Source organism: Electrona antarctica (genome assembly GCF_951216825.1).
Source record: "Electrona antarctica genome assembly, chromosome: 6".
In the NCBI taxonomy this organism is placed as follows: domain Eukaryota; kingdom Metazoa; phylum Chordata; class Actinopteri; order Myctophiformes; family Myctophidae; genus Electrona; species Electrona antarctica.
This window is the reverse complement of record NC_136811.1, coordinates 45,739,682-45,761,895: the sequence shown is the minus strand read 5'-3', so window position 1 is coordinate 45,761,895 and position 22,214 is coordinate 45,739,682. Positions and strand designations below refer to the sequence as shown.

General features: G+C 43.2%; 1 protein-coding gene across 1 annotated transcript in view; it reads left to right on the top strand.

The window, feature by feature from the left end:
* The window catches only part of klhl32 (kelch-like family member 32), a 69,726-nt gene that overhangs the window by 19,291 nt on the left and 28,221 nt on the right, over positions 1-22,214 (top strand). Inside the window, exons 4-5 of the mRNA XM_079502925.1 lie at positions 10,317-10,424; positions 15,456-15,554. Coding sequence (XP_079359051.1) covers positions 10,317-10,424; positions 15,456-15,554 — 207 coding nt within the window. The remainder of the gene's footprint in view (positions 1-10,316; positions 10,425-15,455; positions 15,555-22,214) is intronic.

The following is a 22,214-nucleotide window of genomic DNA, read 5'->3' as shown; positions in this document are numbered from 1 at the left end:
CTTAGATTCTCCAGAGAAAAAAACGTGTAAATGCTAATGTTAAAGACACCACTATTTACCGGAAGTGGGCGTGAAAAGCGGGCTGTGAGATAGGCCTATTAGCATAACATTGGTCATGATAAAACCATACCAGCTATCACTGCACCGAGTAGCCAAAGTTATACAGCGTATTGTATAGTAGGCTACTTCACGGCTTTTAACAACTCGGATGCAAGCTAGCTTGCATCCGAGTTGTTCCACCGGGGAACCGGCGGTAAATAAATATGGATAAAGCGCCCATGCCAAATGAATCGGTAACGTTGTATGAATGCAACGCCGTAGCATATCGTTAGTTCACGTGAGGTAACCTTTGCTAGAGATTGCGATATTTTTGGCGATGCAGATTGATAAAAAAGGCTTCTTACCTCGTCCGCCTTCCGCCCTCTACGATGTCCCTCCGTTTTAAGTCGGGTCACGGTTTGGCTTCGTTTGAAGGGGATTCTAGCCCTCGCCCTCAGCCCTAACCCTAGCTCCAAAGAGAATTGGAACGCACATCAGCAAGGGGAAGGGCTAAGGGCGAGGGAGAAGGGAGGAATTGAGAAAGGGCCATAATCTTTGCTTAGAATTGGATGTTATGATTTAGATCAAGAGTTATTCACGTTTTAAGATTTTCGGTCTCATCGGCTAAAATGGGTTGGAACATTTTCGATGACGTCCCGCCGGAAAATAACATTGAATGTTGCGCAATAGAAGCTCCCAGCCTGTGGAGCGATGCGATCGGTTTTTATATCAATAAATCTCCGTCCTTTTATCAATCTCCGTCCTGTGCGCTGGGCGTTACTAATTGATTGAATGGAGAACTCTGTCCTTGCCGCTCGGGGTGTTAAATGCAGGCCTTTTACTTGTAACAGTATTTAAGAAATTGTACCAGACTCCCAGCACCAGACACTTCATTCAGGAGTGGTGGATTCTTGAGCCGCAATGGTTCTGCAGGCTCCACCTGGGCAACGGTGGTACTGCAGGCTCCGCTTGTGGCTCGAATGGCCCTCCTAAAGGCCTCACCGAAGGTTTTTTGGGCTTCCTCCTCACGGAGGATGCAGGCTGGGGCGCCAACCCATACTGTTCCCAGGGTGCCGTCTACATTCCGGGCTGTCACCCGTCTCTCCGGTGGTCACCAGACTATATATACATGGTTGTCACATAGTCTATTCTTATGAGTCACTATGAATAGAATACCTCAGAACGATTATACATCGCATGGATGCACCTGGGACGTATCCTCAGTGATGTATCCCAAGGTCATCAGGGTTTCGGGTCTCGCGAACATCATACCCCTCACTTGCTACTTTTACTTAGTAAAAAGCCATACTACTCCACCAGTGTATTCGTTATCATGTATCGCAGTGGTTTTCAACCAGTGGTCCGGGGACCACCAGTGGTCCTTGAGGGGGTTCCAGGTGGTCCCCAGCTAAATGATGGAGAGTTGGTAACCAAATGGACCCTTATAGATCTTTAACTCTTGAGAGTATAAAATGAAACCAAATGGACCCTTATAGATCTTTAACTCTTGAGAGTGTAAAATGAAACCAAATGGACCCTTATAGATCTTTAACTCTTGAGAGTGTAAAATGAAACCAAATGGACCCTTATAGATCTTAAACTCTTGAGAGTGTAAAATGAAACCAAATGGACCCTTATAGATCTTTAACTCTTGAGAGTGTAAAATGAAACCAAATGGACCCATATGGATCCATTTGGTTTCATTTTACACTCTCAAGAGTTACATTTCTGTTAAACATCTGCATTACTTAATTTACACGAAGCCTCCATATTTAGAACGTTTGCAGGTTATCTCTACTATGGTACCACATCAATACAGCATGGAAATGTAGACACAATCTTATCCAACAGTAACAAAATATTCTTTATCTTTGGGTCTGAGAGGCTAAATGTCATCAAATGGTGGTCTGTGGCTCAATTTCCGAATAAATAATAGACCTAGATATAAAAAGGGGATGAAATCATCTGATGTATGGTGTCTCTGCAGGGAGTTTCAGAATTCTCCTCCATTTGTTCTTCATCTTTTTGTCCTTTTGTTCCTTCTTCTGGTTCCAGTTTTAATTGTTGTCGTTTGGAGTCTGTTCTGCTGAGCCAATCAGCATTCACATTGCTGCCGTGTGGAAACCTCATATGTCCACTCCAAACAGAACCTGTGTGTTCCAATTAATCCAATTGTAGTTATTATTTAGTCACAAGCTCATGTTAATCCTTTTCTATTGATCAAACCCACCTTCAACAAATATTGATCTATAACCACCTTCGCTTTCACACATGGTTACAATGTCACACCACCTCACGTCTGCGCTCGCTGGGCTGTGACCTTGTAGAAGTGTGATAAAGTGCAGAAGCTTGTAGAATTGATCATCATCATGTAGTCTTGTATACGTCGAAGTAATTAAGGCATTCATTTCATTTACGGGGAAGAAAACGTAAAAAGTTTAAATATGGAGATACGAGGTTTCTGCCAGACACAGCGACATTAGTTAGAGTGCCTCGTGGGATTATTAGATAAGTCTGCTGCCGCAGTAACAGCGAGAGCCTCTCTCTGTGTTTCTCATGCGTGTTCATTCTGTAGTGTAGTCTGTAGTGTAGTGTAGTGTAGTGTAGGGCTAAACGTAGTTATCTGGAGTTTGTCATCCGACTCCGACTGCTTTGTTTGTTGTACTTCAATTATTTAGCAGATAATATGCAGGAGGGCATGAGAAAGTACAACATGAGAAATGTGAACATGGATGATATCTCTACCTCCCTCCCTCCTGCTCTCTCTCTCTCTCTCTCTCTCTCTCTCTCTCTACCTCTCTCTCTACCTCTCTCCCTCCCACTCACTCCCTGTCTGCCTCTCTCCCGTCCCCTGTCTCTCTCCCTCCCCCCGTCGCTCTCTCCCTTTCTCCTCACCGACTCACACCTGCTTCATGTGCTTATGTCTCTCTCACACCAGACTTCTTAGTCTCTCTCTCAAACATGCACGCACGCCCCTGTGTTTATGAGACTAGAAGACATTAGGAGTTGTAATTTAAGATATGTGGCCAAGCGTGAGTTGTTTACCTGGAGACTGTCAGTCCGTGTCAGCTGTCTCCTCCAATACCATCATATTAGGGAGCCTGGACGCCCCAGGGGAAATACATCCCGTCTGCACTGCCCTGCCCTGCACTGCCCTCAACAAGGACTGCTGGAGATCAGTGTTGCCACATTTGCAAGAGAAGCAGCCAGGTCTATGAAAACAAGCTCAGAAGAAGCGACTAGGCCACGAGCACTTTAGACCTATATGTATTACGTACTGTACATGCATCGGCTATGGCGTGTGGCCACATAAAACATAATTTTAACACTTTATGTACACTTTTTTTGAACAAAATCTTCTCCTAGTATAATCATAGTACCCGATGACCATGTTTTTTGTGGGGGAAAACATCATGGCACTCCATCTTTAACCCATTAAGACCTGAGGCCAATTCTACAAATGCCTTCTAAATCAGTAGTTCTCACACTCCAGATTAAAAAATAAATACAAATAAAGAGCAATGCTTGAATAGCCAATGCTATGGGGTAGGGCAACATGGATAAATAGGGGATACTTTGACAGTGTTTGATAACCACTGGTCTAAGGAAGCCAACCCAATACCAATATTTACAACCAACTTTACAAAAAAAGAACAAAAAGAAAAAAACAAGCCCAAAGTCTTGGGGCTTGTAGACCCTGGCAGGCTAGCTTGTGCACGTATACATTCACATGCATGCATTGCACATGTTAACATATATGTAGTACTGTATGTGCAAATGCTCCCACAGGAAAAACACCCACGCATACATGAGAGAGAGTAAGTGAAAAGAGCATGGCGATATATAAATGCGCCATATACCACTGCGGTAGATTATTGAACCCCTAGAGTCTGCGGTGGTGGTGGACAGGTACTTTATCTCTGTACCATTGCACTTCGGGAATCTATACTACTAACTAGCCAATTACCAGTGGTGGAAAGTAACTAAGTGCATTTACTTAAGTACCGTACATAAGTACAATTTTGAGGTATTTGTACTTGAGTATTTCCAATACTTTTACTTCTACTCCACTACATTTCAGATCCAAATACCGGTATTGTACTTTTACTCCACTACAAAACTTCAGCCCCTATATACATTTCAGTTGTAGATCGGCTATTTTCAAACGATTTTTATACATTTGAAAACTTGAAATTCTGGACTTTTACTTGTAACGGAGTAGTTCTACATTGCAGTATTGATACTTTTACTTAAGTAAAACAATTGAGTACTTTTTCTACCACTGCCAATTACAATGATCCTGTCCCCCCGGCTTATAGGATGTATACCAATATACTAGCCGATTTAAGCCATCTAAATACACCGGACAAGCTGAAGTTACAATAATAGGACACCACAATATCACTTTATTAAAGTGAAAGACAGTCAGCAGAAATTGAGTGCAAGAGCTAATAAATTGGTTGAATGCGTGTATACTCCACATGCACAGCACACATACTTGCACACGTACTTGCAACAGACACCCTCTTAATTACATCTTGGACACAGAGGTCAGCAGAAATAAATGGCCAATTCAGTCATTCCTGGTACAGTACGTACAGTCTCTCTCTCTCTCTCTCTCTCTCTCTCTCTAGCTGTTGCCAGACTTACCAGAGAGCCGCGGGCGTTTTCTGCTGTCTCCCGGCTTCTTTTCTGGGTTTTTAGACAGCTGGTGGATGGAAAAGAAGCTCCACCCACGCGGCTGACTGCCGCTGGGGAAAGCGTTTCCGGGAATCTGGCCATCGTGGCATTCAGCCGCGTGGGTGGAGCTTCTTTTCCATCCACCAGCTGTCTAAAAACCCGGAAAAGAAGCTGGCCGACAGAGAAAACGGCCGCGGCTGTCGGCTCAGGTCTGGAAACGCTGTCTCTCTCTCTCTCTCTCTCTCTCTCTCTCTCTCTCTCAATAAAGGGGGACAATGCCTGTCGCATGTTGATGATATCATCTCTCCAATGTGTGGTCCAGCAATGAAAATTCGTTGCTAATCATAAAAAAGAAAACACATAAAAACATAAACATACGTAGGCTATGTATGTATGTTTTATTCTTTATAACAAATCCAGTGTGACTCTCTGTGTCTCTCACCCTGAGCTCTTTTCAGCTGCCTATGTTTTTTTTGTTTTGTTTTTTACTTTTATTCCACGATTTTGTAACCCATTTTTCACCCCTGTGTCAATTATCTAATGTGATCCTGGGCTCTACACACCCTCCGCCAACCTGGGGAGAGCAACGGACTTGAACTCATACTTCCTTCATGCATGAGTGTCCAAGTTGCTCCTTTACACCTGACAGGGGGGAGTTTCCCTGGTTGGACGTAGCGTGTGGAAGGAACACGTTATTCCAACCAGTTCCTTTCCCCTCCATCAGGCGCCCCGGTCAGCTGCCTAGGTTAATTGTGTAGCCTTTTATGGCAATAACCAACTTGTGTTTTTAGTGCAGAGTGGATGGGATTATGAGATGTGTGGGGTGCATTAACTCAGTTAACTCGGTTGTTTTGACAGCCCTAATATTTTTATTAGCACATGCATTCCATACATGATTCCCATAGAGCTGGACCACACAGACAAATTACGTCTGTGATAGGCGTTGTCCCCCTTGAGTAATTATTACTAAACTATTTCTAAAATAAAGAAAATATTTAAGGTGTCTTTAATTTTTCATTATGTTCTTTTATAGTACAAGGCTTATTAACCAGGGATCCTTTTAAGAATTGTGCATTTGTATTTGCTGAAATAGTTAGCTTTGGATTTACCTTTGAAAGAAATGCCAGTATTATTTCAATGTTTCACATTCCACTTGGTATGAAACCTCATATGTGGGACATGTATTTAACACTGTTCACAAGTGGCAGAAATTTTCCAAATTCCAAATGTGTTTAAAGGTATTTGCTCTGTTTGTATGTACAGTAGTTCTATACAGAGAGACGTGCAAGAACACACATTGGTCGTTGCTGTCGGGCAGAAACATCTTATCTCCATATTTGAGTAAATGAACCCCCTATACTACTTGATCATGATCACACTACTGTGTGTCACACAAAAGCATCAAAAGTAGCAGATCTACAAGCTCGAAATGTGCTGAGCTACTTTTGCTATCTTTTTATTTGAATCCGGAAAAGTAACTGTTTTGGACATTATGAGGTTTCCACCCGACAGAGACGACATAGACGGTACACTCAGGGACAGTATGATTAGATGTCTCTGAGCTGCTTCTCCTGTCTGTCTGTCTGTTGTCTGTCTGTCTCTCTCTTTCTCATTCTTTCCTCTTCTTTCTGTCACAAACACCCGTGTATAATAGCACACTTGAAAATAAAGTCAAAGTGAAGGGCTAGCCAGTAGCGCCATTACTGTATATGTGCAGCCTGACCGTGCTGCGCGTGATGATCCCAGCCGGGCTCTAGCTGCTGCTTGCTGATCAAAGGTATAGATCGGTGTGTCCTACCCTGAGAGGATTGCAGAACCATTGATCAGGACCACACAGAACCCATGGGGGAAGGGCGGGAGGGACGGGACAATCCCCAGTGGCCTGCTGTCCGATTGGCCTGCCTGGCACTGTGGCAGGCAGCACCATGCGATCAGACATAGGATAGGCGTATGTGTTAGTTGGACTGGTCAAAAAAAACCCCCTTTTTTTTTTTTTTTTTAGATCAATACATTGTATTCTCATAGTTGTTGGTGAGAAGCTTTGATGGTATGATGTTATGTATAGGGAATATTAAAGCACTGGACTGGATATAGAACGCTTTTGTGCGACTGTTGGCATGGAATAATGATTTTCGGTGATTACTTATAGCCCATGTGGAAAGTAATAATGCTGTAACTGTTGAATTCATAAGGATTTCTCCTGGGGGGTGGTGTGTGTGTGTGTGTGTGTGTGTGTGTGTGTGTGTGTGTGTGTGTGTGTGTGTGTGTGTGTGTGTGTGTGTGTGTGTGTGTGTGTGTGTGTGTGTGTGTGTGTGTGTGTGTGTGTGTGTGTGTGTGTGTGTGTGTGTGTGTGTGTGTGTGTGTGTGTGTGTGTGTGCACGCACTTATGGATGTCATAGAGCAGTGGTTCCCAAAGTGGGGTATTTATTAACCCTGAGGAGTGTGCAGGTTAGTCCCTTCCTCCGCAGCAGTGGTGGAAAAAGTACTCACATTTTGTTACTTAAGTAAAAGTATCGATACTGCAACGTTGGACTCCATTATAAGTAAAAGTCCGGAATAAAAAATGTACTTGAGTCACAATGCGTCGCATCGCGATGCATTGTGAGCTTGTACTGTGAGCTTGTACTGTAGATCGGCTATTTTCAAATGCCCAAAATGTATATAGGGCTGAAGTGGATAATGTATGTTTTGTAATAATAATTATTATTTTACAAAGTAACTAAAGTTTTCAAGTAAATGCAGTTGAGTAAAAGTACAATATTTGCCTATAAAATGTATAGAAGTAAAAGCACTGGAAATTTGAAATATAATATTCAAGTACAGTACTGAAGTAAGTAATGACTTTCCGCCACTGCTCCCCAGACACAGCCGGTGCATGGTGGCGTAGCTACGAGCCACAACGTTCCCACTCTTCCACATCCTAGTTTTCTTTTCCCCTCCCAACCTCATCAAGATTCTCTGATGCATGCACGTTGACTTTAAGCAGGCTTGCAGTCTTTGCTGTGAGGATGATATGCGAGGCCGGGTTGACTTGGGGGGCTGTGTGAGTGTTAACCAAGGCCCTGTCTGTCTCTCCTTTTCAACTGGGCTTTGTTGATTCACAGCTGCGCTAATTAAAAATCCACCGCTTGACTGAGCACAGACAGACAGACCAGTGGCGCAACCTGGGGTGTGCTACATGCGTGCTGTGCGCATGCGCATGCGTGTGTCTGTGTGTGCACGCCAGTGTGTGTGTGTGTGTGTGTGTGTGTGTGTGAGAGACTGTGCGTGCGTGCCCTTGTGTGTGTGTGTGTGTGTGTGTGTGACAGATAGACAATGACCAGAGAAGAAAGATTGTGACAAAAAGAGAATAGCTAAGGGGGGGGGGGGGGGGGGGGTGTTTGTGTGTGCGTGCGTGCGTGCGTGCGTGCGTGCGTGCGTGCGTGCGTGCGTGCGTGCGTGCGTGCGTGCGTGCGTGCGTGCGTGTGTGCGTGCGTGCGTGCGCAGAGAAGAAAGATTGTGACAAAGAGAGAATAGCTAAGCTTTGTAGCCTGCGTGCGTGTGCGTGCATACTGTACTAAGTACTAAGCCTCTGCCCTCAAGCAGGGCTGCATCAGGGATGTGGTGCTGACCTTGGCAGAGGTGCTGATGGTGCGAGTGGAGGTGACGGATTGCTCCCCCCCCTCTCTCTCTCTCTCTCTCTCTCTCTCTCTCTCTGACTGGCCGGGACACACATAGTAGAACCCAGCGGGCCACACGTATAGCGGCCGCTGACACTGCGGTGCTTCCACAGGATGCTGCAGTGTGAGAGCTGCAGCGTTGCACTTGACCGGTGCTCATAACACATTATACGGTATAGTTCCTCCCAGGGGGAATGCGACATGTGACTGTTAATGCTGACGCTCACACCCAAGCCACAAAGTGACAGCACACTATGTGTGTCTCCGAGACGCTGTTGAAAGTGTCGATCAACAGCGCTCGCTGACGTCAAGCAGACGAATGAGAAACATATGAAGGGGGAGAAAAATGATAAAGCCTGGGGTTAAAAAGAACATGGAACTGATTGAGAGATCAAATATGAAAAGGAATTGTGTGAACAGAGAAGGTGAGTGTAAATGGTTAAAGGGATCGTGACATAAAAACAAAGTTTTTGTAATTCTTCTTATTTATTTATTTTAGGTCTTCTGAGCTCAATTGCACCCACAAAACGGGACTTTTAACATTTTTTTCTGTGGTATCTGGGGTTTTCAGGCTCAAACAAGTGCTCTGATTTTCCTGTGGACTGTGATGCAACAGTCTACAAAACCCATATATGACTAGGAATTTGCCAGCAGATGACTCACTGAGAGGTTTTCATTGCAGCTCAAAAGGCTTCAGAACACACAGAGAAACCCCTAGACCACAGAAAATCCACTGAATGTTCAAAGTTCAGGTTGTGTGGGTAAATGGTGCATTTATATAGCGCCTTTATCCAAGGCGCTTTACATAGATTGTGCATTACATTCACCCATTCACAAACACATTCATACACCGATGGCGGCGGAAACCATGCAAGGCAGCAACCAGCACATCAGGAGCAATTTGGGGTTCAGTGTCTTGCTCAAGACACTTCAACACTAACTCTGGGGGAGCCCGGGATCGAACTGGCAACCTTGCTGTTTCCATCCGGCCACTCTACCCCTGAGCCAAAAGGCCACACAGGTGCACATCGTGGCTAACTGGCTATGCCACTTAGCCACAATGCAAAAGAATGTATCCCAATGATAACTGAATTGAAATGGTTGAAATTGAAATGGTTGTCAGTAGTGTTTTGTGCAGGCAGAGGGTTGACGCAGCAGCAAAAGCACTCCTCAGTTATTATGTGCTCCACATGAGATGAGTGAGAGATGGTGATTGCTATATTGACAGGGGTCTGCAAGGGATAAGCAGTAGACACATTTACAGACAACGTCACACTGATAAGAACCAGCATGCACGTGCAGGCCGGGGCCCAAAAGAAACCGGACACTCATTAGTCGCAGACAGTGGCCTTGTGGAGTGTCCGCACTGAAACTGGGAGGTCGGGTCGGGGTTCGATCCCGGGCCGGGTCATACCAAAGACTAAAAATGGGACCCAATTTCTCCCTGCATTCAGCATCAATGGGTTGGATTGGGGGGTCAAATTAATCAACTAATCAAATGATTCCCGAACGCGGCACGGCTGCAATTCACCGCTCCAAGAGATGAGTCAAACTTCACTGCAGTAACGTGTGTGACAAAATTGTACGACTTTGACTTTGACAAAGGGAGTGCTCCCTATACCATCACGGCACCAGAGCCTGAATGGCATCTGTATCCCCTCAAACTTTATTTATGGTCCGCCGTGCGAAGGTGGTGCGCGCAGAGAACGGCTGAGTAGAGCAGACCTCCAAGCTCAAAAACGGTCACATCTGTGACGCAATGTGAGCTTTTATGTCAGCTGTTCTCTCCGCTCACGGCACACACAGTGGGGGATCCCACGGATAAATAATATTATCAAATGGGGATCCTCCGCATGGGGAGGGTCCATGAAATTCCTACAGTTGAGAATCACTGTGTTGTCCTTTATTTGACCAGCATGCTCTCTGCTCTTCATTCAGGCCATGTTCAGCCTGTGTATGGTGGAGAGTGAAGCTGATGAAGTGACCCTGCAGGGAGTGACCAGTGTGGGACTGAAGCACGCTCTAGACTTTGCCTACACCGGACAGGTGAGTCATACATCCACACACATACTGTCAGACTCAGGGCACAATGCTCCTATCTCTATTTTAATGCCCTATACTTCACTGGTTCCCAAACCCATTTATGGGTCCCGGATACAGCCTGGTGATGCAAGGTTAGGGCAACTTTGACAATGGAGAGGGACACTATATTTCCACACAGAGGGCCAAAACAATAGCCCATCTACAAGTTCAAAACGTGTCGCAGTGTGGCGCGTTTTCAGCTTGTAGATCAGCTATTTTTGCTATTATTTGAATTGAAATCCTGATTATATATTTTTTGCTATTTTTTAATTGGAATCCTGAAAAGTAACATTTTGTATTTCATTTCAAATTCCATTAATTATAGTTATGTTAACTTTAGAGCGGGTCATGTTTGCAAATCAATAATATATCAGTGTTCTATTCTATTAACTTGAGGGCCACATTAAGTGAAGGTGGGGGCCGCATGTGGCCACCATGCATGGCGTAGACTAGAGTATGGAATTTCATCATAATAAGGGGCAAGCCCACTTGACCTTTGGTGTCGTACATTTTTGAGGGCACAGCGGCCAAATGCCTAGTCTAAACTAAGTATGCACCCCCCGTCACTTTACGTGAGTGTGATTATTTTAAAATACAGAGTCAAAAATTCAGAATCTCAGCAAAATCAGCGTGGGGCACTGTGGCCTCAGGACCAATAAACAACAGCATCTGAGTCATTCCACGAAACCGGTATGATTTGGCGTCGCACTGCCGCTTGTAGATCACCTATTTTTGCTACAACAGTATATTGCAATATGGCCCTCTAGACTGGAGTGAATGTGGAAATGTAGTGTCCCTCTCCATATTCAAGGTTGCCCACCCCTGATTAAGCAGAACACCTGCTTTTAATTGACCGCGTGCAGTGACTTCTAGCCTGTGGCTGACCTTGTGTGCCAGGAACAAGCCTGTGTCTAATGAGCATCCTTGTGGTTTGGCAGCCTGTGGCTCTGTACTGAGAGGCTTGGATGGATCCCTCATATAATAACTTCACTTAATTGTATTTCTGCGGTGGAAAACGAGCTTGGCTTGGAGACGGCGTCTGCCAGGCTGTAGAAGTAGGTCAGCAACAGGCTAGCTCACCAGGCAGCGCACTGCATGCTGCTGTTGTGTTCCTGTTATAGCTCTGGTCCATATAGCTCTAATGCACTGCATGCTGATGTTGTGTTCCTGTTATAGCTCTGGTCCATATAGCTCTAATGCACTGCATGCTGATGTTGTGTTCCTGTTATAGCTCTGGTCCATATAGATCTAATGCACTGCATGCTGATGTTGTGTTCCTGTTATAGCTCTGGTCCATATAGCTCTAATGCACTGCATACTGATGTTGTGTTCCTGTTATAGCTCTGGTCCATATAGCTCTAATGCACTGCATGCTGATGTTGTGTTCCTGTTATAGCTCTGGTCCATATAGCTCTAATGCCGTTGCATTTAGAGCTACAGTATGTTATACCCATGACTTCCGGGGCTCGCATAAATGCAGACCAGTCTCTCGTCTTTAGCGTAAATAAAAAGAACGTTTTTGCGATACTCACCAAAAGCCTACTTTCCTTAGTTGAAGCACTCTGAGCCCCCCACCACACGTATAAAAGGTACTTTTTGGCTAAAAAGGGATGTATGTATGGGGGCACGGTGGGACAGTTGGTAGTGCTGTCGCCTCACAGCTAGAAGGTCATGTGTCCGACCGTGCAACATGGATGTGTCCGTGATGAGACATTGACGTAACAGTGTTTTGAACAAACGATGGAGGGGTCAGCGCCCTTCAAAAACTACGAGGGGGTCAACAACAAAATAATAGCAATATGCAAGAAATGTGGGTTGAAATGCGAGTTAACTAACCCGCCAAGACAACAGATGAGCATAATGCTATAATGGTTACAGTGTATGCATTACATGTTAGTAAAATAGTTGGGTTAAACACTGTCCTCAAGGAGGGAATTAAAAGTACACAATCAGAACTAAGTTAAATGTTGCACCTAATGCAACCTAATTGCAAAAAATACATGCCAAAAACGGATACAGCTGAAGTAAACTGAACAGAACAAACAGTTCATAAATGGGATAATATAATTGTATACGTTGCCGAAAGGATGCATGGAAAATGAAATACAAAGATCACACCCGTGTGAAGTGAGGGGCGCTAATATATTAAAGTCTAACTCATGTTGATTAGGTGATGTAATGGTGATATAAAACAAACTGTGCCAACAGAAACGTTAAACGCCATTAACAATAAAGAGACAATATGACGTAATTAGGCACATTATGACGTAAATTTTCCCTTCGTTGTCAATGGCGTTTACAAAACAAACATTGAACTAAAGACAAACATTAAACCTGTATATAGGAGGGGCTAGCTATCGCCCCTCAAAAACTAAACAAATACAAGTACAATTTTGCATTGAAATGGCATCGTGACTTCTCAAAACAAAAATGTATTACTTGTTGTAGACTCAAAATAAAAAGTCTTTGACTTGGGACTTTCCTGTCTTGAATTGGGACTTGACTCTGGACTAAAGTGCAAAGACTTGAGACTTAACTTGTAATGTATTTGTCCCACCTCTACTCATTTTCCATGACGTTATTGCAAAATGCTAATTGTGAGTTGACCTGTACTTAGTCTGCAGTTGTCCCCCCTCTACACCAAATCTGTTTGCCGACGATCGATCTACAAGCTTTTAAATCAACTATTTTCAGCTTATATCCCTCACATAATAGAGATGCTAGGGCTCATGAAAGTGGTTACGTCTAGTCATGGCCGACAGTTCCCACCTGAGGTTGTGTGGGATTTCCGACTGCTCCAGACCATACTGAATAACTGCCGGCTTGCATAACGTCTTCAGACTAGGATTGAAGTCTAAGATGTACAGGTCATCGGCAGATGTGAATGTGTCTCCTTGAAAGAGGATCACACGATCTCCCTCCATGCCACTGCACATCCAAAACCTCCGATATGGGCCTTTCGCCTTGGGCTCAACCTTCTTCCAGTAGAAGGTCTCTGGATTGAATCTCCACAGATCATTGAACTGCTGGCTATCGTCATAGGCACCAAATATGTACAGTTCTCCATTATAGGTGAAGGCTGAATGACTTGCGTGACTTCTTAGAAGCGGGGCAGAAGGTGTGCTCATCCAGAGGTTGGTCTCGGTGTCAAACACTCTGATGTTGTTCTTGTGGATCCACTGCATCCCTCCCCCAAATACAAACATCTTTGTTCCGATGATGGTGGCAGAGTGACATTCTGAAACAGGTGCCGGAGTGCCCGAGGTGATAATTAAAGACCAGACCATTGTGGGGGTGTGCAACTTGTACATGTCATTAACGCCTCCCGTCTGGGTGATTCCTCCGTGGATGTACATGACCTTCCCCACCACACAGGCCGAGTGGCTGTACCTCCTCTCTGGGACAGTCCCAGAAACCTGGGGCTTGAACCAACGGTGGGTGTTAACATGGAACGCATAAAGGACATTTTTGCAGAAGTATGTAAATTGAACTCCGCCCCAGACGTAGATGGTACCTTTGATCAGCACAGCTGTGTGGTAAACGCGCCAGGAGGGAACCTGAAACGCATCATTTCCTCGTTCACCCGTCACTGGGGGCAACAGTATCCAGAGTAAAGACACTGTGTTGAAGATGTGCACCTTCATCTGATTTATGTTTCCCGTGTGAGACCGTCCAAATGAGTACACCTTGTACCCTACTGCCACAGCAACTCCCTCTGGTCCTCCTGTCTTATTGGTCACTGTGCATCGCAACATCTCCCTTTCTCTATGCTCTCTCTAACCGTCTCTAAATCTGCTACGTGAGCACCCTGCAGCGTCTTCTATAGGGCGACCACAGCTCTGGTGTGACGTCACGTCACACGCAACACAAAGCGTTGCCATGCATGCCTGACATTGAGCCTTCAGCCGATGTGATGATGTGACATTACATTTGACAAAGTCTGCATTTCCCCTGCTCATAACTTAACCGATTTTCAAACAGTTTGGTTTTTAAGTTTTTTGAGTGGTGCAAACCACTCCAATAACCAGCTCATCTGTATGTGGGGCCACGTACAGATGAGCATGGTTGCTATGGTTAGTGTGTGACGTAGTGTGTGAACAGTTGCACCACTCAGTTCACACGGGTGTGATTTTTTTTCTATAAACAGCTTTTGTACCCACCCGTCTCAATATTTGCCATTGACATTGAAGGGAAAATGTACGTCATATGTAATCGAGTAAATCAGCCAACCAATCACAGGCAACAGGCATTCTGATTAAATATGACGTAAATTAAACATCAAAATATTAAACGCCATTGACATTGAAGGGAAAACTTACGTAATATGTAAACGAGCAAATCGGCTAACCAATCACATGTTGGTGGGAGCGCTTGGCCAATAAGGGACCACCTTATGTACATATGAAGGTCAAAAGTACAATATTTGTCTTTGAAATGTAGTGAAATGAATGTCAAGTATCCAAAAGTACAAAATACTCGGGTAAAGTACAGATAACCCAAAAAGAATGTACTTGAGGACCAGTACTCAAGTATAGTTGTGTCCCCACCACACTGCTAACCCCTCTCTCCTCTCCTTTCTGGTCTGTGTCAGGTCGTGTTGGAGCCTGGGGTGGTACAGGACTAACCTCTCTCTCTCTGGTCTGTGTCAGATCGTGTTGGAGCCTGGGGTGGTACAGGACTAACCTCTCTCTCTCTGGTCTGTGTCAGATCGTGTTGGAGCCTGGGGTAGTACAGGACTAACCTCTCTCTCTCTGGTCTGTGTCAGGTCGTGTTGGAGCCTGGGGTGGTACAGGACTAACCTCTCTCTCTCTGGTCTGTGTCAGATCGTGTTGGAGCCTGGGGTAGTACAGGACTAACCTCTCTCTCTCTGGTCTGTGTCAGGTGGTGTTGGAGCCTGGGGTGGTACAGGACTAACCTCTCTCTCTGGTCTGTGTCAGGTGGTGTTGGAGCCTGGGGTGGTACAGGACTAACCTCTCTCTCTCTGGTCTGTGTCAGATCGTGCTGGAGCCTGGGGTGGTACAGGACGTGTTGTCTGCTGGGAGTCACCTTCAGCTGCTGGATCTGCTCAGCCTCTGTTCCCACTACCTCATACAGGTACAAATAGATATTAGATTAGATAGATAGTTTTTTATTAAAGTGTTCTATAAGATGCCCAGCCCACACAGGCTTACAAGACACAATGTACTGTACATGTACTCAATGATACACCATAAACAAAATACATAAACAGTTGCTTATGGATACATTGTTCTCCAACGTAACTGCCATGCCTTCTCTATGAATTTTCCTAAAAACAAAAACTTCCTTGGTGAACAACCAACTTAACCCATTTAGACCTGAGGACGATTATACAAATGCCTTCTAAATCCTGACAGTTTTCTCAAACATTTTCATGTCAAGGACCCCCAAAAATATATGTAATTGGCCGCCGACCCCCATCTGAAAATATGTTGTTCCATGGACCCCACAGAAGCAAAGCTTTGAGTTAAAAACGTTCGCCCTGATCTGCTATTTTTCAATAGCTAAAGTTGAACATAACCCTATATAACACCAAAAGGGGTTCCCGCCCAGAATGGATTAAATTAAATGCAACATATAGGGCTCAGTGATGTAGTCCCAAATTCTCTGTTCCTACTACCTCATACAGGTAAAAAAAAATTATAATACTCTGTTCCTACTACCTCATACAGGTAAAAAAATATATAATACTCTGTTCCTACTACCTCATACAGGTAAAAAAAATAATAATACTCTGTTCCTACTACCTCATACAGGTAAAAAAATCACACCCGTGTGAACTGAGTGGTGTAAGGTTTTATATAGCATGATCAGCTGTGGTCTGACGTAATGTCTGACGTAATGAAATAAGGTAAGGTATTATGTAGCCTGATCAGCTCTGATCTGACGTAATGAAATCACACCCGAATGTGATTTCACAACTGGCTTTTTCTGTGCAGAGAAAATGACCATGGTTGCTACGGTCATCCAGTTCACCCGGGTGTGATTTAATTACGTCAGAAATTATTTTGAACATAGCAACCATGCTCATTTTTTTCTGCACACAAAAGCCAGTTGTAGGAGTGGTTTACACCACTCAAAAATAATAATACTCTGTTCCTACTACCTCATACAGGTAAAAAGATCACACCCGTGTGAACTGAGTGGTGTAAGGCCTGTCTGACGTAATGAAATCATGTCTGACGTAATGAAATCACACCCGGGTGAACAGGGTGAACATAGCAACCATGCTCATTTTTTCTGCACAAACAAAGCCAGTCGTGTCTGACGTAATGAAATCACACCCGGGTGAACAGGGTGAACATAGCAACCATGCTCATTTTTTCTGCACAAAAAAGCCAGTTGTAGGAGTGGTTTACACCACTCAAAAATAAATAATACTCTGTTCCTACTACCTCATACAGGTAAAAGAATAATAATACTCTGTTCCCACTACCTCATACAGGTAAAATAATAATAATACTCTGTTCCTACTACCTCATACAGGTAAAAGAATAATAATACTCTGTTCCCACTACCTCATACAGGTAAAAAAATAATAATACTCTGTTCCCACTACCTCATACAGGTACAAAAAATAATAATACTCTGTTCCCACTACCTCATAACAGGTACACACATACAGGACACACAGTACTGTGCATGTGCACACAGTACAAACACACATACGTGAGTGTTAATCCGTCCCTGCACTCACATTCCCCCACCACACGTGCCACGTTACGGTGCCATGTGCACACACAACCACACACAACCACACGTGGAGAACGCACAACAACACCAACAACAGAAACAGATTTACACACACGGCTCAACAACACTGCATGTATTTCCATGCCTCTCTTAACCCATTTTGGGCGGGAACCCCTTTTGGTGTTAGCATTATGTTATGCTTTAGCTATTGAAAAATAGCAGATCTACAAGCTCATAGCGTGCCACCGAGTGGCGCGCTATGAACTTGTAGGTCTGCTATTTTTTTTTATATCGAAGAACGACTGACATAGAAAGATAGCTTTTTCAGAAAACTGTCAGGATGTAGAAGACATTTTTAGAATCTGATCTCAGATCAAAATGGGTTAAAACACTGCTCCCTACTGTTATAATTATCTACACAAGCTGCACACGGAGCACATGAAGCCACATAATCCCATGATCCTAGATATAAATTGGCTCAACAGTCATTACAGCGGTAGACAAAAACCTTTTTGACCCCTCCCCCAAAAATAATTGGAAATCTGTCTGTTTGTCTTTATTTTTTTAGCAAATGTAATGTGCTTATTCTGAACACGTCTTTCAATATTATATATTTTCCCAGACACGAGGATTGTATAGTGTGTCTGTTCAATCAATCAATCAATCGATCAATCAATGCAGACCAAGCATACCAGTAAGCTATCAGCGTTGGTGGTGAAAGCAAACAAAAATGTCCATGCACATTATTTATTTCTGTATCTTCCGATTCTTTATTTGATGTAGACTCCACAGATTGTTTCTTTTCACAACATAGAATAAAGTAAGAATAACTTAAGAAGAAAATAGAACTGGCACATCCACTGGAGGTCAATAAAAATGTAATAGAAGTCTGCACCCTATTTCTTACAGGGCTCCCACTCAAAGCTTTATTGATTAACGTCTCGACTAAAAAATAAATCACCTTCAGAATGAAGCATATGATTAAGTAGCCTAGGACAACACAACACTCCTCAAATGAATCACCTTCAGAATGAAGCATATGATTAAGTAGCCTAGGACAACACAACACTCCTCAAATGAAGCATATGATTAAGTAGCCTAGGACAACACAACACTCCTCAAATGAAGCATATGATTAAGTAGCCTTAGGACAACACTCCTCAAATGAAGCATATGATTAAGTAGCCTAGGACAACACAACACTCCTCAAATGCTAAATAACGCCTCAGACTAACCACCGGTGGTGGAAAAGTATCAATACTGCAATGTAGATGTACTCCGTCACAAGTAGAAGTCCTGTATTCAGAAACAGTAAAACAGTATCAGCATGTACTTACTACTGAAAGTAAAACCTACTCATATTGCATTTCACAAGTTACAAAATATTTTGTACACATTTTCGGCTATTTTCAAATGGCCGGAATGTAGTGGTTAATGTGTCTTTTGTTTTCTAATCAAAATTAAAATCTCCAAAGTAACTAGTAACCTAAGTTTTCAAATAATTGTAGTGGGGTAAATACTCAAGTAAAGTGATTATTACTCATCTACAAACGGCTTATAAATGTTTATTAATGCTTTATAACAGGTCGTTGTTGTAAAGTGCTACCAAAATACCTCAAAAGTGTACTTAAGTACAGTACTTAAGTAAATGTACTTAGTTACTTTCCACCACTGCTAACCATGCACTAATCAGTGCTGGGCAAACAGGTGCAGTTATGTGTTCTGAGTGCCTATTAGTCCTGCTCAAGTTCAAATAAGACTGAATAACATGCCCAATACAACAGTAAATAAACGGTAGACAACTATATACAGTAAGTATACAAGGGGCCTGCATGGATCAATGAGCATTGATTGGTATACAAAGAACATTTAAGACAGTGAATGATGATGAAAGCCATAATAATAATAGTAGGTTGATAATTCTACACTGAAATACAACAATAAATCAATGACAATATCACAAAGCAGTAATGTCCTAAAACTATGTCAAAATAGGCTAAAACCAAGAAGACCCATGATGAGAAATGAATGAAGAAACCATGAATAGGCTATAGCACAGGTTGATAACACATTAAAGGAAAGGTCTGATATCAAGGGCTTCATTTAGGCCCCTTTTTAAAGGGTTAGTTCAGATTGCTGGACTTGAAGCTGTAGGAAATATTTGCCATTAATATAGTGGTTGCAAAGGTTTGAATGGATTGCCCCGGAGTCCCGTGGTGGGAGTTCTGCTCTGGTTTTGGTGACTATCAAGTAGTTCAGTCATTTTGTGGGGGTCACTGGGAGGCGGGAGCCACGCATTAAAAATAAATGAATCCACAAAACTAGTATAATTTGTATTGTTGACCTATTTCTACCATATAGCGCAACTTTCGTTCAACTTGGAACCATAGTTAACTATAGTCTATACCCGTTTGGGGGTATGACTCTTTTTCTTTCTTTTGCTGAATGTGGTGAATTTGGCTGAGTGCATTGTGGGTACATTTCACCCAGGTGAAGGAGGAGGTACTGACTTTAGAGTAAAAGTAGAACCACAATATTTGGATTAAAGATGTAGTCAGTGGAGTAGAAGTAAAAGTATTGGAAATTGTAAATACTCAAGCAAAGTACATATACCTCAACATTGTACTCATGTACAGTACTTAAGTAAATGTACTTGGTTACTTTCCACCACTGGCAGTGTGATCTGATTAGTATTCTGTTTGTAGTGAGTAGAGTTACATCATGGTACGGACTATGCTCACGTATGCCACCTGGTGGTCAAATGTGTTTTCATTACAAGAAATAGCACTAAAGACACTAAAATCTTCTTCATTCATCCACAAACCCAGGGATGTGCTGTGGATTTTTAGTGGGGCTACAGTGGGGCTTACAGTACGTCGCGTGCACAAGCTTGCGAGCGATCACCGATTGAAATGTATTTATTTAATAATGTAATGTATTCATTAACCCACAATATATTGTATATACAATTTTATTCTATTTACTTGCATAAAGGGCAAACTTTTGTGTTAATTATGCATTTACCTTGCAAATGTCACCTCTGTAATTGAATTAGTTCATGGATCCATCAGCCACCATCAGACTACTTTAGTCATAACATGACACCTATACACTAGTAGGCTACGACACGCAATGGACCATCACTACTTATGATGAATTGAAAACGGTGGACCCTCTTGTAAACACGTGTAATGCTTTATGGTGTCGTCCACTCACAGTTGACAGTTTTTGTATTGAGTTGTGCTTGAAATGTACTGTAATTCTGCAAACTGTTATAAATACTTCAATCAATCAAACTGATTATGCATCCAAGGTCGGTTCCTGTTATTTCAAGCTGTGACACTCGGTGTCCAATCGGCAGGTTTTGTTAGCTACTACTTTACCAGGGCGGCACTCCCTGGACAGCCCTATACAGCAGTGTTGATTTCGTCGACTAAAACTAAGACGAAGAATGTTCGTCGACTACCATTTTCCTCTGATGACAGATGACTAAATGTGACAAACTAAATGAAAACAATTCAATAGACTATGACTAAAACTAAAATTAAAATTTGCTGCTGTACACAGACAGGTTCAACTACTACTACACACTATCCAAAATATTAACAGAAATTTGTTACAATTATATTCAGTTTGGCTGTTATGTTAATATTTTTGGTAGTGTGTGCACACTGCACAGTTGAAGAAAGACTTGGTGAGAATGAATTGCAGGTGCTGCAAATAACGATTATTTTCTTAATGATTATTGTATTGATTACTTTGTCACTTGATCTAATAATAATATTTGAATATTACTATTTTATGTATCGATGAATCATTTGACCGCTTAAACGTTATTTCATAGCCTGCCCTACATAGTCGCACAATCGTGTCCAGCAATAAGGAAAATAGCAGGTCTGCAATCTTGTCGCAATGACACCTTGTGAAGTTTGTGAACTTGTAGATAGACTATTTTTAAAAAAATTTATCATTATGTTATGAATTAAATCGATACATTTAAAAAAAACATTTCACATTTCACACGGCCAAAATAGGGATAATTAATCAATGATTTTATTAAACTATCAATGATCAATTAATACTGTATATATATATTTTGTAGTTTTAGCTTGAATGAGGTGGAGGGTGGCAGCCACACCAGTAGATGGCAGTGTTGTCCCACTGCTGTTTTCAACAGATCCCCTCCAGCCTGTTCTTCTCTCTCTCCATGGAGTCACTTGTGGATGAAAATGTGAAAGTTGCATTTTACATTTAAATGTTAAAAGCTGCCGACAGTCACCATGCTGAACTCTTCAAAACAAATCGTGCAGAATGCTGAGTGCCAATCTTACTGGGAGTGTAAATGGAACCTCAGCAATTTCAGCAATTTTCCAATGTTTTTTATTTCCACGGAAAATGCTAAATTAAGTGTTTTTGAGCGGTGCTAACCACTCCCTCTCCCACGTGCGGCTTTGTGTGTATGTTTACCACCCTTGCGTTTTTGAGGGGTGCCGCGCTAGACCCTCCTATGCCCAGATTTGTGTGTCTGTGTGTACCAAATAATGATGATTTAATCGGCTGAGAATGGTTGTACCCCATAGTGATGATTTGATTGGCTGAGCACAGAATGTGATGTATTATGATGCATGATGATGATGTATGTGTTCCATTTGCACTCTCAGAGTTACTTACAATTTACAATTTACTAGACATTGAGTTATGTGGTTTCCTCCCGACACCAACGATTATGCTACTGGCAGGATCAACCAGGTAGGCTTCCTGTTCTGCCACAACGAGCCGGCCCAGGTGAGGTGGGCCTAGGGGGGGTTGCGTACCCAGGTGAGGTGGGCCTAGGGGAGGTTGCGTACCCAGGTGAGGTGGGCCTAGGGGGGGTTGCGTACCCAGGTGAGGTGGGCCTAGGGGGGGTTGCGTACCCAGGTGAGGTGGGCCTAGGGGGGGTTGCGTACCCAGGTGAGGTGGTCCTAGGGGGGGTTGCGTACCCAGGTGAGGTGGGCCCAGGGGGGGTTGCGTACCCAGGTGAGGTGGGCCTAGGGGAGGTTGCGT